Below are 18682 nucleotides of genomic sequence, written 5' to 3'. Positions count from 1 at the left end.
CTGTGGGGGTGTTTTTCAGCTGCAGGGACAGGACGACTGGTTGCAATCGAGGGAAAGATGAATGCGGACAAGTACAGGGATATCCTGGACGAAAACCTTCTCCAGAGTGCGCAGGACCTCAGACTAGGCCGAAGTTTTACCTTCCAACAAGACAATGACCCTAAGCACACAGCTAAAATAACGAAGGAGTGGCTTCACAACAACTCAGTGACTGTTCTTGAATGGCCCAGCCAGAGCCCTGACTTAAACCCAATTTAGCATCTCTGGAGAGACCTAAAAATGGCTGTCCACCAACGTTTACCATCCAACCTGACAGAACTGGAGAGGATCTGCAAGGAGGAATGGCAGAGGATCCCCAAATCCAGGTGTGAAAAACTTGTTGCATCTTTCCCAAAAAGACTCATGGCTGTATTAGATTAAAAGGGGCTTCTACTAAATACTGAGCAAAGGGTCTGAATATGTCAACAATTCTATGTTTTTCTGTCGAAATGGGGTGCTGTGTGTACATTAATGAGGAAAAAAAGAACTTAAATGATTTTAGCAAATGGCTGCAATATAACAAAGAGTGAAAAATTTAAGGGGGTCTGAATACTTTCCGTCCCCACTGTGTATATGTGTGTGTACATACATACATACATACATACATACATACATACATACTATTACCTCCCAGTCTATCAGCCTTCTGTGGGTTCAGATGCTGATCTTCCCTGCACACAATCTTTAAAGTGTGTTTTTGTTTTTTTACATTAAACTTACCTGCTCTGTGTAATGTTTTTGCATAGAGCAGCCTCCTCTTCTGGGTTTCCCCACCGACACTTCTGGCTCCTCTGCCTTTAGAGTGCCCCTATAGCAAGCTGCAAAGTATAGTATAGGGTGCCCCTATAGCAAGGTAAAAAAAAAAAAAACTTCTGCCTTTTTAGAACCACTCGCTTTCTGCCCAGGACTACATGTCCCATAAGGCATTGCTCCTCACACATTCACAAGTTCTCAGGCACTTACTGACATGTGTGGACGGTGTACTGAGCTGTATGTGTGCTGCACTGTATTTTCATATATGTAAACAAATAGTGCATTCTGTATGCAGGCCAACTAATCAGCTGGTCAATTAATCGATTATGAAATTGGTTTACAACTATTTCCATAATCGATTAGTTGTTTCGGCCCTATTTTATAATTGATGCAAAGTCTGTTTAATTATACAGGGTATTGGTTAGAGTAAGTTTGGAGCACTCAAACCCCAGGATTTAAGAACCGCTCCACACCTTCTCTTTAACACTTGCTTAAACTACAGCTAAAGACAAACTTTTAGTTTTGGGTAGAGTGGAAAGGGATTAGAACCCCTGTCAGTCTTTATTGCTGTCTGTGCCACCATTAGGATGATTCATCCTCTCTATTTGTCCAGGTTACCAGTTATTTAAAGTAAAATTAAAGTGGTAGTAAACCCCCCCCCCCATCTGTTTTGCTTGTAATTTGTTCATTTTTTTTACGTCACATGCGCATATTTCCCCTGATTTACAGCACTCTTTGTGCCATCAGTCCATTCATAACTATGCCATGGCTCCATCATCATCTCCTCACTGCGGCGAGATTACAGCCCCATTCAGAAGTTCCTGATGCACCCCAGGTGACTTTCAACCAGGGTGGATTTGATTTAAATCAAATCGATTTTAAATCAATAGTAAAAAGGCTTGATTTAAATCGGCTCTATTTTAATTTTTAAAGAGCAACTGTCTTTTCTGCCCCATAGTGGCTCCTCCTCTGACCCGCTATTGACTCACCGACAGTCCCATTCACTTTAATAGGACGGCTGGTGATGTGGCAGTGACACAACAAGGTGAGAGACATGGTGGCAGCAGGTGAGTGGATGCCCGCTAACAGGCGCTGCCATGATGGCTCTGAAATGACAGGTGCTCTTTAAATGTAAAGACTTATTCTTGCTGTTAGAATCTTTAATGTTTGCAAACAAAATGAAGTTTTCCTACTTAGAATAATAAGCTGTCAGATTAGTAAAACAGCGATATCGGAACTGATTCAATCATACAGTTTGTAGTGTACATAGATTAGCAAAACAATGGGATAAAGGAATATTCCTGAACTTTGTTTTATCTCGTGGTTACTGTGACATTGTGTGAATGCATCAATGCAGTCAGTACATGTTATCTTAGCTTGCAGAGCTTGGAATCATTGAGTTTACCAAAAATTTAAATTGCTATATAACTAAGCTCCACTTCATGCTGAATAAAGTAAATTATTAATGTACCTTTAAATAGAAAACTATCTTTTAGATAGATAGATAGATAGATAGATAGATTTTTACTCCAAAAACATTTTATTACAATAAATTTGATCCAAAAAAAACTTTTTTTTTTTTTTTTAATGGGTTTTTATCCACCCTGCTTTTCAACATCACATGGGGTGTTAACACCAACATAGCGCGGCACACAGGAGGGAAAACAGGTCTGCTGTAATACGTGGGGCACTGTTGCCATAGTAGCACCGGAATGAAAACGAGGTTTGGCTAAGAAATCACTGCGCACGCACTAGATTACGGCAAGGAATAACAAAGGGAGGGAAGTATAGTGTACTGGGGACTCAAAGACTCTACTTAACATGGCGCAGGCTTATCCCGGGAAGCAAGAATTAAAAAAGCGGCTGCAAAAAAAAAAAAGTAAAAAATGCGAAGGTGGTTAATTATAACGCAGAATGTGTTAGAATGCTGTATTATATTGGCTTTATAAGGAAACCGCATTTGAGGGGCAGCGTTTACTATCGCTTTAAAGCCCAAAGTTGTCCTCAAAAAAAAAAAAAAAGTAATAGAGGGGAAATCTACCAATGGGGACATTACTTCTGGTGACCTGGGGGTCCCCTTTAATTTGCAGGGTTTTCCTCATGTCCTGTTTTGGCTGTGGGACAGGAAGTGAAGGGAAATCTCAATGGGACACAGTTGGCAAAAAATAAACTAACGGGTTATAACCCTCCCTATCCAAAATGGGGGGGAAAAATTTTGAATCTCGTCAATTTTGAGGAGGATCTTTGGGGACATACAAGCAAAGAAGAGTTGCATATTAGCTTCCAGATTATTACTATAATTGTTTTTTTGTTTTGTTTTTTGTTCACTGTTTAAAATGTATTTGGTTAATGTAATGGCAGTTGTCGTCTGTCTTCAATTTTCAGGGTGGTTCTTTGGCAGCACAAGTTACTGAAGTATTGGTAAGTAGTTATTGCATTAGATTGTCGGCTTTCAAAGTATGGAAAAAAATGTGTATGAGCCACGGATCACCAAAATCTATTAGAGTAGCAGCTGCTGTTTAAAGGCGCATCAATTGATACCTCCCCAGTTATAAATCAATAATATACTGTATAAACCGTGCTAACTACAACACATTTCTTCTCCCTGTTTACCAAGTAATTATATTAAAAAAAAAAAAAGTGAATCCAGTACATGAATATGTGTCCTGTGCTTCAAAAGTGTCTTGTGCGATATTGTCACAATAAAAAGTGTTATTTCAACAGTGTCCTGTGTTCTGAATCTTCAATTTCATAAGTCTTCTCAGTAGGTGTTCATTCCAAAGTGCAAACATCCCAAGTGAAACCATCACCAGAACTAGTGACTAATGACTAGAACAAGTGGGTCAAACTCTCACTCAATCAATCCACGACGATGGTGTATCCTCCAAAAGACCTTCTCAATATGACTTTTGTAGACAAATGTGGGCGGAAACATGAAAAAAGAATTGTCATCGCATAAAACTATTGATAAAATCATCACACTCGCATAAATGAAGTATTACATTTGACGCTTAAAAATATAGCTTCATAAGAAGTCTCATCTCCAGCTGCATACATGGGCTGTGAGCGAGTCTCCATACTCGCATGATATCGGACAATCCCCATCCTATGCGCTTCGTCATGACGTCTTCATTGGGACACTTAAAGTGTTTTAATTTGCGCCTATACCCCGTCAGCTGGGTGACCATTCCCTCTGGAGGTATAGCAGGCCTACAGATCCTTGGCGAGCCATGGCCTTAGGGTGGGGAGGGATATTTCCAGATCATTTTAGGGGTTCTTGGTGGCTCAGAAGTCCTAGGATGCATACATAGGTGCAATTATTTCCCTCCTCCCCTTTTTGCAGGAGGATGATGCATTGGGGGAACATCCTCCAAGATGAGGATTGAGCTGTCAAGGTTTGGGAATCCTTCGTGAACTAGTCCTCCCAGGTGTAATCTTGGGGTCCAGGGCTGTCTGAGACAGATGGCAATGGGTTTCCTGGCTGATGTGATACAAACTAAGCTGAAGTTACCACTGGTGGAACCCTCTTTCCCTAAAGTTATTGGTTTTGGATTCTGGCAGTCGCCAAAACATCCCAAGTCTATTCTAATGCATCCTGCCTGTCAAGAAATGATGTATGACAATTGGGTTTACCCGAAGAAAATGCTTTTTCATTCAAAGTGTTTTTTCAACAGTACCTCCACGGAGGTGGAATTTTACAAGAGTTTGGGTTCTACTGCTGTTGACCCCTGGCCTGTCTTCCTTCAGGGATTTCCCTTAAAAGAATGCCCTGATTGTTCTGGTGGATGAGTTCCTGGTCTTTGAAGGCTTCATAGATGAAAGGTTGGAGGCCCTGTTTTAAGGACGTCCTTCTCTTTTGAAGTGGTTTTTCAGGCTACAGTGGGAGTTTCCCATGCCTTCAAACATGTTGCATCCATATCTACTGTGGATTGTGTGACAGACTCCAGCACCTACACACCCCCTGGTGTGGTGGGAAGGGTTTTCTTCAATCGCGTCGCTGCCTGAATGAGAGTGGCCATCTTAAAGAGGAAGTAAACTCCAGTGCACAAATCATTTGCAACTATAAGGCCACCAATTTATACTTTTTACAACGCATTACAATCCGATTTATCCACCTACCATGCCTATTGCTGTTTTTCCAGTGTAGTTTCGTTCTCTATGTATCCCACCTGTAGGCTGCGCTATTTTAGCTCCCGTCTGCTTCCTGCCCTCAGCATATGCCGATTGTTGCAGCCCCTGTGACGTGCAAGTTACATGGGGCGTATCAGAAAAATGGGAGCGTAATCTTGCGAGATTACCTGCTGATGATGAAGGCACGGCACAAGAAAAATAGACAGACTGACAGCCCGCGAAGCGTGCCGTAAATGAAGGCAAAAATGTGCATGCCCCGGTGACGTCATTGAAGTAAACATCTGCGATTTCTTTTGAAGGGTGCACATTGGAGCCATATGAAAGTCATGCACATGTAAATTACTCTAGGCTCGATTGCACGGGGAAAAGTTATGAATTAGCGTTTACAACCATTTTAAGAGAACCCTGTGTGTTGCATGAGTGCCCTGAAGACATCTGGAAAAGGCGAGTATAAAAAGAAAAAGCATAACATACTGCAGAGCCCGGAGTTGGGCTTTTACATAGTTTTGCAGGTAACTGTTTTAAAGAGTTTAAATCTCATACTGAATTGTTTTAAAGTTGTTAAAAGTAGAACAAGTTCTGCTGAGTTTGGTTATCATTATTGGATGAAGGAAGTCAAAGCATGAAATGTATTACAACAACATGTCATCGGTACACTAATGCCCTGTACACACTGTCGGACATTGATCGGACATTCTGACAAAATCCATGGATTTTTTTTCTGACGGTTGTTGGCTCAAACTTGTGTTGCATACACACGGTCACACAAAGTTGACGGAAAATCCGATCGTTCTGAATGCGGTGACGTAAAACACGTACGTCGGGACTATAAACGGGGCAGTAGCCAATAGCTTTCATCTCTTTATTTATTCTGAGCATGCGTGGCACTTTGTGCGTTGGATTTGTGTACACACGATTGGAATTTCCGACAACGGATTTTGTTGTCGGAAAATTTTATATCCTGCTCTCAAACTTTGTGTGTCGGAAATTCCGATGGAAAATGTGTGATGGAGCCCACACACAGTCGGAATTTCCCACAAAATCTGACTGTGTACAGGGCATAAGTCACAGAAGGGCTGTTGGTTTCTTCTTTCTCCTTTCTTCTTCTTCTTCTCCTCCTCCTCCCATGTGTTTTTATAAAATGGTGGACTTATAATTTTAGTCCTTTATCACATGATTTTGTCTTTTTAAAGGCGCGACATAAAGAAGAGGCATCTAGACATCAAGATCAAGTTAGATATCATGAGAGACTGTATAGACAATCGGAAGGTATGTACTCTGCTTACATGGGAATGGGCAAGTACAGTGTCATCCGTTGGCATATATAGTTTTTGTGTTGTTTACCATAAATGTTTGATATGGGTGTTACGTATTACAGTGCATCCAGAAAGTATTCACAGCGTTTCACTTTTTCCACATTTTGTTATGTTGCAGCCTTATTCCAAAATGGGTTAAAGTCATTATTTTCCTCAACATTCTACAAACGATACCCCATAATGACGACGTGAAATTTATTAAAAATAAAAAAAAATCCCATGTACATAAGTATTCAGACTTTGCTATGACACTCAAAATTGAGCTCAGGTGCCTCCTGTTTCCACCAATCAAGTTATAGAAAACATCAAGGGTGATTAGAGTCTACCTGTAGTAAAATCAGTTGATTGGACATAATTTGAAAAGGCACACACCTATCTATATAAGGTTCCACAGTTAACTGTGCATGTCAGAGCACAAACCAAGCTTCCAGAGACCATTTAATAGAAATGGGGAAATGTATATTCATTAACAAGTGAGCATAAGTCCTTTTGTAGCATGTACAGTTGAACTAAATAGGGGCTATACTTTTTATTTTGTTTTGCGCTATGTCATATTATTGTAATGCTGTGTATTTTGTATCGAAGTATTGGTTATTAGGATACCGATCCCGAGGAAGTGAGAAATCGCAAACGCGTCGATTTCACTTTGCCTTCTTGGAATTGAAGTATGTCTATTATATCTAAGTGATCGTGCATCTTGTTGCTTGAATGACTAAAATGCTTTAATGACTGTTTGTTTTTGTGGAATAATGTTTTGGGTTTTATTTTTGTTTTTTATATTATCGTGCAATTCCTGTTGAGGCTTTTTTTTTTTTGTTCTCCTCCCTAAATTTAGTGGGGCTCTGGAGAAGTTTGTGTGTGTATGTGTGTGTGTATGTGTGTGTATATGTATATGTATGTATATATATATATATATATATATATATATATTGTGACAGCAGGCAGGTAAAAACACCTGGTTGCATCCAGGATGGAAAATATGTATGCCCTAGATTCAGGCTTTATGCTGACTTATACCACTAGGGGGAGTGCTGGGAGTCCTGCAGGGGAAGAGTTAATGAGCCCAGCTGAAGTAAGTGGGCTCATTAAGACCTATAGAAAACACCCCAGCAGGCTTAGGGAGATGCTCCATCCTGGAACCAGTTCTGTGATTGTGTAGACTGGGGAGTGTGGTATCTGAGCTTTGCGGTGAGTTAACGCCTGTGTGGCAAAACTTCTCAAAGAGAGATAGGGTCTGGGGCAGCACAAGGCTGCACCCAGTTGTTAGTTAGGGAATCTACGTGTGTAGTAAGCGGTCAAGCTGACCAGGATTTCTTTTCATGTTTCTTTTTGTTTTTCTGGTATTTTTCAATGCATCTAGTCTGAATAAACCGCAACTTTGTTTTTGTTTCACCTACCAAGCTGTCTGCTGTGCCTGATTTTGTGTGGTGAACCCATCCAGGGGGTCACACACACCCGCTGCCGAGCTAACCCCTCACAGTTGGTGGAGAAGCAGGGGCAGTTTTTTTTAAGGCCAGCATGGAGGAGATACTGAGACAGCTGGCTCTAGCAAATGCAAATCAGCAGCAGACAAATGCAGGTTTGCAAAAGAGCCTTGCAGCTCAACAACAAAGCCTTGCAGCCCAGCAGCAGATAAATGCAACTTTGCAGCAGAGTCTGGAAGCTCAGCAGAAAGCTCAACTGCAGAGTCTGGACGCTCAGCAACAAGCCCAGCAGCAATCTGAGGCCCGCTTCATAGAGCTGTTACAAAAGCAAGAGCAGAGACTCCAACAACAAATCGAGACATTAATGCAGCAACGGCCGCAGACCAGTGAGGCAAGTGGTTCCACTAATACTGCATCCTTTGGTGTGAGCCGTTTACTGACAAAAATGACTGGAGAGGATGATCCGGAGGTGTTTTTGACCACATTTGAAAGGACTGCTGAAAGGGAAAAGTGGCCTAAGGAGCAGTGGGCTGGACTTGTGGCCCCTCTGTTAACAGGGGAATCGCAGAAAGCCTATTATGACCTAGAGCCGGACCAAGCAAAAGACTATGTGGTGCTAAAAACAGAAATATTGGCACGGCTGGGTGTCACCCTGGCCGTCCGGGCTCAGCGTGTACATAACTGGACTTTCCGGCTTGGAAAACCCCCCAGGTCTCAAATGTATGATCTCATTCACCTGAGCAGGAGGTGGCTGCAGCCAGAGACTTTGACCGCACCAAACATTGTGGAACGTGTTGTTATGGATCGTTTCCTGAGAGCTCTTCCTACTGCCATCCAAAAGTGGGTAAGCCATGGAGACCCAGAAACTGCAGATAAGCTTGTGGATCTGGTTGAGAGGTACTTGGCTACAGAGAACCTGACCACCTCTTCCAGGGACTCACGGACTTTCCACCCTAAGACCAGACCATCCCCAGTGGCGGGTAAGATGACTCCAAGGGGTGAGGGTGGAGAGAGTGAGAAGGTGGGGGTTCAACCTAATGTCTGGCGGGAGCGGCCCGGGAAGCCCAGGCCGCAAGAGGCAGCGAAAAAGATTATTTGCTACCGCTGCCGGCAAGAGGGACATATTTCAGCTAATTGCCCAGTTGTGGATGAACCTATGCAATGTGACTTTATAAGGGACAGACGTCAGTCGATGTTTGCGACAGTCGCTTGTACTGCCATTCGGGGACCTGAGAAACATTTATGTAAAATGTGTATTAATGGTAGAAATGTGGATGTGTTGCTGGATTCAGGTAGCCTGGTGACATTGATAAAGGCTGAATTAGTTACTACAGTGGTCTCTGGGAATAACAAGGTGGCTGTTATTTGTGTGCATGGGGACACCCGAGAGTATCCTGTAACTTCAGTGTTTTTTGAGACCCACAAAGGTAACCTCTCTCATCAGGTGGGGTTAGTGTCTCACTTACCACATGATGCCATTGTGGGAAGGGATTTTCCAATGTTCTGGGAACTCTGGGATTGTCCTGAGCCCCCCACTGGTGCCCCTATAGACCAGAAAGATGATGACCAGAATTCCTCTGAGAGTGGTGAGGACTCTCCAGAATTTCCCTTGTCGGTATTGGCAGGGGAAACTCGAGAAAATGGGGAGGAGCCAACATCCTCAGATGAAAACATGCCGTCTGTGGAATTTTCAGATCTTGAGGTTCACAGGGAAAATTTTGCCACAGAACAGTTAAAAGACCCCACCCTAATAAAGGCACGGGAGAATGTGGTGAAAATAGATGGCGAGTTAGTGAACCCAGAAAAAACTTGCACTTACCCGTACTTCACTGTGGAAAGGGACCTACTGTATCGAGTGGCTCAAAGGGCAGAAGAAACCGTTGAGCAACTTGTGGTGCCCAAACCTTACCGGAAGTTGGTGTTGGAATTGGCCCATGGGCACATTCTTGGAGGTCATCTGGGGACAGAGAAAACCAGAGAGAGAGTATTGCAGAGATTCTATTGGCCTGGGGTCATGAAGGAAACAGAAAATTATTGTTCCTCCTGCCCTGTGTGTCAGAAATCGGCACCTATGCCACATTTCCGTAACCCGCTGGTACCTCTTCCTATCATTGAGATCCCCTTTGAGAGGATCGCAATGGATTTGGTAGGTCCGATAATGAAGTCCGCTAGGGGGCATCAGTACATTTTGGTTATAATGGACTATGCCACCCGTTATCCGGAAGCGATTCCTCTTCGAAATACCTCGGCCAAAACCATAGCCAAAGAACTATCACTTGTTTTTAGCCGTGTGGGTATTTGTAAGGAACTGCTTACGGACCAAGGTACACCTTTTATGTCCCGAGTTATGAAAGAACTATGCAAGTTGTTCAAAGTGACACAATTACGTACGTCTGTGTATCACCCCCAAACAGATGGGTTGGTTGAAAGATTCAACAAAACCCTAAAACAAATGTTAAAGAAGGTGGTGGATAGAGATGGAAAGAATTGGGACTGTCTAATACCCTATTTGATGTTTGCCATTAGGGAGGTACCCCAATCCTCTACGGGTTTCTCACCCTTCGAGTTACTCTATGGGAGACACCCAAGAGGACTGCTGGATATCGCCAAGGAAACTTGGGAAAATGAGAGTTCTCCCCACAGGAGTGTGATTGAGCATGTCGCCCTGATGCAAGATAGAATTGCACAGGTAATGCCAATCGTAAAGGAACATTTGGCCCAATCGCAGTTAGCACAGCAGAGAGTGTACAACCGTGGGGCCAAGACCCGTACTTTTTCCCCAGGGGATAAGGTATTGGTGCTAGTCCCTACGGTTGAAAGCAAATTCATGGCCAAATGGCAAGGTCCATACGAAGTTCTCGAAAAAGTGAGTGAGGTGAACTATAGGGTTAGACAGCCAGGAAGGCGAAAGCCGGAACAGGTATATCACGTCAATCTGCTGAAAGCCTGGAGGGATAGGGAATCCCTAGTCGCAGAGACTTTGTCACCGGTCCAGTCTGATTGCTTTGTTCCTGAGGTTGGAATCGCAGTCTCCTTATCGAAACCCCAAAAACAGGAGGTTAAAGAGTTTGTACTTCGCAACAAAGAGATTTTCTCTGAGCTACCGGGAGAAACCTCTGGCGTAGAGCATGATATTATTACCCCGCCAGGAGAAAGGGTAAAACTAAAACCTTATAGAATACCAGAAGCCCGACGGGAGGCAATACGTGGGGAGGTTCAAAGGATGCTGGAATTGGGTGTGATAGAGGAGTCCCAGAGTGACTGGTCCAGTCCTATCGTACTAGTGCCCAAACCAGATGGGAGCTGGCGGTTTTGTAACGATTTTCGACAATTGAATAAAGTTACAAAATTTGACACCTACCCCATGCCGCGTATAGATGAGTTGATCGACCGGCTGGGAACAGCCCGATACATGACAACTCTCGATCTCACCAAAGGGTATTGGCAAATTCCCCTGGCCGAGTCGGCCAAGGAGAAAACGGCGTTTGTAACCCCAGATGGGGCGTTCCAATACAAGAGAATGCCGTTTGGGTTACAGAATGCACCTGCAACATTCCAGCGGAAAATGGACAAAATTCTGAGGCCCCATCAGAAGTATGCTGCAGCTTACCTGGATGATGTGATTATCCATAGCACAGATTGGGTCTCACATCTGCCAAAAGTGCAAGCAGTCTTAGACTCCATACGGGAAGCTGGGTTTACAGCCAATCCAAAGAAGTGCACCATTGGACAGGAGGAGGCCAAATATCTGGGGTACACTATTGGGAGGGGAGTGATAAAGCCTCAAGTCAATAAAGTTGAGGCCATACAGAGTTGGCCACGTCCCAACAGCAAGAAACAGGTACGAGCCTTTCTGGGAATCGCTGGCTATTATCGGCGATTCATCCCCCATTTTGCTTCTCAGGCTGTGCCCCTCACCAACCTGACAAAAGGGAAAGAGTCTGTCATGGTCAAATGGTCCCCAGAGGCTGAAGCAGCATTCCAGTCATTAAAAACCGCCTTATGTAGCCAGCCAGTGTTGTACTCCCCAGACTTCTCTAAGGACTTTGTTGTACAAACTGATGCATCAGACGTTGGGTTGGGAGCAGTGTTGTCCCAGGTCTGGAACGGGGAAGAGCACCCAGTCATTTACCTCAGCAGGAAATTGAAGTCCCATGAGGTAAATTACGCCACAATTGAGAAGGAGTGTTTAGCTGTGAAGTGGGCTCTAGATTCCCTTCGGTACTATCTATTAGGTAGGCACTTTGACCTGGTAACTGATCACGCTCCTTTAAAGTGGATGGCTCAAAACAAGGAGACCAATAGAAGGATAAATAGGTGGTTCCTGGCCCTACAGGAATTCAACTTTACAGTAAAGCATCGCCCTGGCGTTAAAATGGGGAATGTGGATGCTTTGTCTCGAGTACATGCGTGCCTGACTGCGTGTGTTCCAACCCCAAGGTTGAAACAAGAGGGGGGGGTATGTGACAGCAGGCAGGTAAAAACACCTGGTTGCATCCAGGATGGAAAATATGTATGCCCTAGATTCAGGCTTTATGCTGACTTATACCACTAGGGGGAGTGCTGGGAGTCCTGCAGGGGAAGAGTTAATGAGCCCAGCTGAAGTAAGTGGGCTCATTAAGACCTATAGAAAACACCCCAGCAGGCTTAGGGAGATGCTCCATCCTGGAACCAGTTCTGTGATTGTGTAGACTGGGGAGTGTGGTATCTGAGCTTTGCGGTGAGTTAACGCCTGTGTGGCAAAACTTCTCAAAGAGAGATAGGGTCTGGGGCAGCACAAGGCTGCACCCAGTTGTTAGTTAGGGAATCTACGTGTGTAGTAAGCGGTCAAGCTGACCAGGATTTCTTTTCATGTTTCTTTTTGTTTTTCTGGTATTTTTCAATGCATCTAGTCTGAATAAACCGCAACTTTGTTTTTGTTTCACCTACCAAGCTGTCTGCTGTGCCTGATTTTGTGTGGTGAACCCATCCAGGGGGTCACACACACCCGCTGCCGAGCTAACCCCTCACAATATATATATATATATATATATATATATATATATATATATATATATTTATATTTGCTGCAAACCGTTTACTGAAAATGTTCAAAAATACAAACTTTTAATACCAATATGCTACTGCACAGTTACAAAGATCACTGTGCTTCGTCAGGCTATGTGTAACCTTCTGTTGGATATCATCATGCCTTTATCCCAACCCAGGGTATAACACCACATGTCTCATACCCGATTCATTCATCGTGAACCTCATGTGTATTAACCCCCTATGGGGAGGTCAATCACATGGTTAGCAATCAGTATATGACAGTAGTACACATATTCAATATAAGAGAAAAAGAACAAACAGTAATAAACAACTGCAAGAAAGTTGCAAGAAAAAGACAAAGAAAAAAAAAGGAGAAATCAATCAAAAAGACACTCGATGTATCCAATAATATACAATCAGACCAAAAATTATGTGAACAAAAAACATTGTCACAGATATTATACTTATACTATCTAAACAAAATCACTAGTATCGGTAATATTCTGCTTAAAGGGGTTGTAAAGGTAAAAATTTTTTCACCTTAATGCATTCTATGCATTAAGGTGAAAAAACTACTGACAATACCGCCGCCCCCAGCCCCCCCGTTTTACTTACCTGACCCCTCGAAAGTCGGCTGCTCGTTCCCGCCATCCATTCCGCTGCTCAGCCTGGCCGCTGATTGGCTACAGTGGATGGATTGGAAGCAGCGCAGCCATTGGCTCGCGCTGCTGTCAATCACATCCAATGACGCGGCGCGCTGGGGGGTGGGGCCGAGTGATACAGCGAGCGGCTATAGCCGCCGGCTGTATCACGGGAGCGCGCCCGCAATAACTAACCACCATGCGAGGGAGCTCGCATTGAGGTGGTTAGTTCTTGCGGGGAGGAGCTGAAACAGCCGCCGAGGGACCCCAGAAAAGCAGGTTCGGGGCCACCCTGTGCAGAACGAGCTGCACAGTGGAGGTAAGTATAACATGTTTGTTATTTTTAAAAAATAAAAAAATTACCTTTTACAACCCCTTTAATTTATGACTAGACTGCATAAAGGTCTGTATTCAAGTTGATCATCCTCAATTGTATTCCCTGTATCTAGTCCCGTGTAGTTCCACTGAGTCTAATGTCCCATACACACGATCCGAATATCGTACGAAAACGGTCGTCCGAGGAAGGATCGTGTGTACACTACTTTTGACAGCCGATCACGACCGTTCATCCGATATTATTCGATCGGGCATACACAAATTTTCCTCGTACGGTTTCAGATCGTTTGATTTTCGTTTAGTCAGTATAGTTGCCGTCCGAAAATACAATACAAATATATTACAACACATGACATCGCTTTCGATGTTTTGTCTGTCATACGAGAATTTTCGTGACTTTATTAGCTATTCAATTTCTACTTGCGACTATTTAGGCGAGAAGGCCGTACGATATTCGGAATGCGTGTACGAGGCATAAGAAAGAAAAGAGTGAGTTGTAGATTTAGCCAATTTTTCATAGAAACAGATACAAGTCAGTCTCTATTCATTCCGTTAGGATACAGAGACTGTAACTTGTTAATCCACCATACCTCTCTTTTCTTTAATTTAAGTATCCTGTCAAATCCCCCCCCCCCCCCCCCCTCTTTTGTCCCTAAACACTTCCTCCAAAACCATAAAACGAAGGTCCGAATGCTGATGTCCCTGTTCTAGGAAATGTCAGGATACCAGCAAACGGGTTGTTTGTGTCTAATGGGTAATTCTATGTTGGGCTATTCTGTCCTTTTTTTTTTTTTTTTTTTTTTTTTTTTTTGTCTCCCCGACATAAATCAATTTGCAAGGGCATGTGAGGATGTAAATCACATATGAGGATCGACATGTGAGAACCATTTTATTAGAACCCTTTCTCCACTAGAGGGGTATATGTAATAATCACCTTTTGAGTAATAGATTGCATTGAATACAGTTAAGACAGGGATAATATCCCTTACTTTTTTTGTTTCCCCAAAAATGTTTTTTTTTTTTTTTTTTTTTTCGTGTGTCCTACCTAGCCTTATATTCAGATCTAACTAGGGAATCCCTTAATGTTTTATTGTGCCTATATTTTATCACTATAACTATGAAACTGAAATGGAAAGGGCAGTCTATTTTTAGAGCCTCCTGTGAGATCATCCTCAATGGACACTTTCGTTCCCTAAACTTCTGGCACATTTCTTCCAATCTGATTTTTCTAATCTCATCACTGACTATATGTGTCACCCTCCAGTAATTGGTTCCTTACAATTGATCTAAACACGTGTGGTGGATGGTAACTGTCAAACAATAAGGGCCCTTTCACACTGGGACAGTTTGAAGGCGCTATTGCGGTAATAATAGCGCCTGCAAACCGACCCGAAAGTGCCGCTGCTTTGATTCCAGTGTGAAAGCCCCGAGGGCTTTCACACTGGAGCGGTGCGCTGGCAGGACGGGAAAACAAGTCCTGCTAGCAGCATCTTTGGAGCGGTGAAGGAGCGAAGTGTATACCGCTCCTGCCCATTGAAATCAATGGGACAGCGCGGCTATACCGCCGGCAAAGCGCCTCTGTAGAGGCGCTTTGCGGTGGTTTTTAACCCTTTCTCGGCCACTAGCGGAGGGTAAAACGGCCCCGCTAGCAGCCGAATACTGACGGTAAAGCGCCGCTTATAATAGCGGTAAAGCGCCGCTTATAATAGCGGCGCTTTACCGCTGACCCCCGCCCCAGTGTGAAAGGGCCCTAAGAGTTGGTTTCTGTCGGTTTTATATATAGATCAGAGTTGATTTCTGATCTATGTAAATCCTTGAAAGGAACTGATTTTTCCACCAATATTTAATTTTAAATTGAATATCGGGACAGAATGCATTCAACATTTCATCAAATACTTTTAACGACTCGATGTTGCCCCGCCATATCCCAAACACGTCATCTATATAGCGCCACGAGGAATTTTTTTTTTTTTTTTATTTGAATTCGCTCATGAATGCGCAAGCATATGGCGGGGCAACATTCGAGCCCATCGCAACCCCATTGAGTTGCACAAAAAAACTGATCTTTACACAGAAAATTGTTGAATAAAACTACTCGCAACAGTTTCTCAAACACAATTTGGGCCTCAGGCTGGGTTCACACTGGTCCGACAAACGCTCCGACATTGGGAGCTCATGTCGCATGACGTGTGAAATTTAATGTTTCCCTATGGGAGCCGTCCTAACTGGTCCGACACAAGTCGTTCCGACTTTGGAAATGCTCCCTGTACTACTTTGGTCCGACTTTGATCCTACTTCAGCCTATTGACTATCATTGAAGTCGGATCAAAGTCGGATTGCCGTCTTGCATGATCCGACTTCGGCACGCGACTTGTGCTCAGATGTTCTTGAGGGGGAACTCCGCGCCAAATTTTAAATAAAAAACCGGCATGGGTTCCCCCCTCCAAGAGCATACCAGGCCCTTGGGTCTGGTATGGACCTTGAGGGGAACCCCCTACGCCGATAAAAACGGCGTGGGGGTCCCCCCCAATCCATACCAGACCCTTATCCGAGCACGCAGCCCGGCCGGACAGGAATGGGGGTGGGGACGAGCGAGCGCCCCCCCCTCCTGAACCGTACCAGGCTGCATGCCCTCAACATGGGGGGTTGGTGCCTTGGGGGAGGGGGCGCGCTGCGGCCCCCCACCCCAAAGCACCTTGTCCCCATGTTGATGAGGACAAGGGCCTCTTCCCGACAACCCTGGCCGTTGGTTGTCGGGGTCTGCGGGCGGAGGGCTTATCGGAATCCGGGAGCCCCCTTTAATAAGGGGGCCCCCAGATCCCGGCCCCCACCCTATGTGAATGAGTATGGGGTACATGGTACCCCCTACCCATTCACCTAGGGAAGTGTCAATAAAAAAAAACCACAGTACACAGGTTTCAAAATTAATTTATTGGGCAGCTCCGGTATCTTCTTCCGACTTCTCCCGGTGTTCTGCCTCTTCTCCCGGGCCCCGCCGCTATCTTCTTCCAGCTCTATTGCCAGCGAGGGGCCCGGTCTGCTGCCGCTGTCTCGCCGCTTCTTCTCTTCATCTCTTCTTCCGATGTTGACACGACGCTCTCCCCGGCTGGAATGCTCTCTGTGCGCTCTGCTCTGACTTATATAGGCGGTGACCCCGCCCCCTTATGCCGTCACAGTCCCAGCATGCCCAGAGACTGTGACGGCATAAGGGGGCGGGGTCACCGCCTATATAAGTCAGAGCAGAGCGCACAGAGAGCATTCCAGCCGGGGAGAGCGTCGTGTCAACATCGGAAGAAGAGATGAAGAGAAGAAGCGGCGAGACAGCGGCGACAAGACAGCGGCAGCAGACCGGCCCCTCGCTGGCAATAGAGCTGGAAGAAGATAGCGGCGGGGCCCGGGAGAAGAGGCGGAACACCGGGAGAAGTCGGAAGAAGATACCGGAGCTGCCCAATAAATTAATTTTGAAACCTGTGTACTGTGGTTTTTTTTTATTGACACTTCCCTAGGTGAATGGGTAGGGGTACCATGTACCCCATACTCATTCACATAGGGTGGGGGGCCGGGATCTGGGGGCCCCCTCATTAAAGGGGGCTCCCGGATTCCGATAAGCCCTCCGCCCGCAGACCCCGACAACCAACAGCCAGGGTTGTCGGGAAGAGGCCCTTGTCCTCATCAACATGGGGACAAGGTGCTTTGGGGTGGGGGGCCGCAGCGCGCCCCCTCCCCCAAGGCACCAACCCCCCATGTTGAGGGCATGCGGCCTGGTACGGTTCAGGAGGGGGGGGGGGGGGGGCGCTCGCTCGTCCCCACCCCCATTCCTGTCCGGCCGGGCTGTGTGCTCGGATAAGGGTCTGGTATGGATTGGGGGGGACCCCCACGCCGTTTTTATCGGCGTAGGGGGTTCCCCTCAAGGTCCATACCAGACCCAAGGGCCTGGTATGCTCTTGGAGGGGGAACCCATGCCGGTTTTTTATTTAAAATTTGGCGCGGAGTTCCCCCTAAAGATTCATACCAAACACAGTGCCGGGCATTGGCGGGGATCCAAGTCGGATCCCCGTTCATTGAAAATCGGACACATGCCGGCTTCATGTCGCAGGGCAAAGTCGGATCCAAAGTAGGACGGCTGTCGTGTCGCACCAGTGTGAACCCAGCCTCAGAGTACTCTTTACTGTTCCTGATCAGTCCTATTGCCGCATCAATGCCACTCTGGTGTGGGATCGATGTATACAGGCTCACAACATCCCATGTTACCAGAATCTCATCTCCATGACAATGTGAATTTTTCCAAATTTTTTGTAAAAAGTCATTACTGTCCCTAATCCCCATACACACTCAGATTTTCTGCTGATTTTTTTTTTTTTTTCCTTCAGATTTACCAAAACAATAAAATGAGGTCAAACCTTAGGAGTTTCAATTTGTATGCAATCAGGCAGGCCCTTGCACTACATGGTTTTGGTAAATCTGAAGACAAAAATCAGCAGAAAATCTGAGAGTGTATGGGGCTTTAGTGTTCTTCACCAGGGGGGATAGAATCTTGTCCAGAAATTGAGCTGTGGGGACAAAAATTGAGTCTCTTCTCGAGACTATGGGACGTCCTAGTCGTGATTGACTGTCCTTTATGTGTTTTGGGCATTGTGTACAGGACTGGAATACGTGTGTGTGTGTGTGTGTGTGTGTGTGTGTGTGTGTGTGTGTGTGTGTGTGTGTGTGTGTGTGTGTGTGTGTGTGTGTGGTGGTAACAAGAATTCAAAGAGATCACGAGCGATAATCCCTTCTTTCAATTCCGGTTTTAAAATATTTTCAATTAACTTTCTTATGCCCCAGGTAGGATCACTAGTCACCTTTTTTATACACTGATTGGTCACTTAACTGCCGAAAAATTTCCTCCTCGTAGATATGTGGATCCATAATTGCTGCCTGTCCCCCTTTATCGACCTGTTTCAGCATAATATCATCCCGTTTTCTGAGACTTCTCAAGGCTGTTTTTTCTTTAGATGACAAATTGTTGGGT

General features: G+C 44.9%; 1 protein-coding gene across 1 annotated transcript in view; it reads left to right on the top strand.

Moving 5' to 3' along the window:
* MAEL (maelstrom spermatogenic transposon silencer) overlaps positions 1-18682 on the top strand; it is a 56034-nt gene that overhangs the window by 14323 nt on the left and 23029 nt on the right. The window contains 3 exon segments of the mRNA XM_073617371.1: positions 3178-3213; positions 6117-6196; positions 9643-9647. Of these exon segments, the coding sequence (XP_073473472.1) occupies positions 3178-3213; positions 6117-6196; positions 9643-9647 (121 nt within the window).

The sequence above is a fragment of the Aquarana catesbeiana genome, linkage group LG02 (assembly GCF_042186555.1).
Source record: "Aquarana catesbeiana isolate 2022-GZ linkage group LG02, ASM4218655v1, whole genome shotgun sequence".
NCBI lineage: Eukaryota > Metazoa > Chordata > Amphibia > Anura > Ranidae > Aquarana > Aquarana catesbeiana.
Note: the sequence above shows the minus strand (reverse complement) of the source record. Positions and strands in the feature narration are given on the sequence as shown.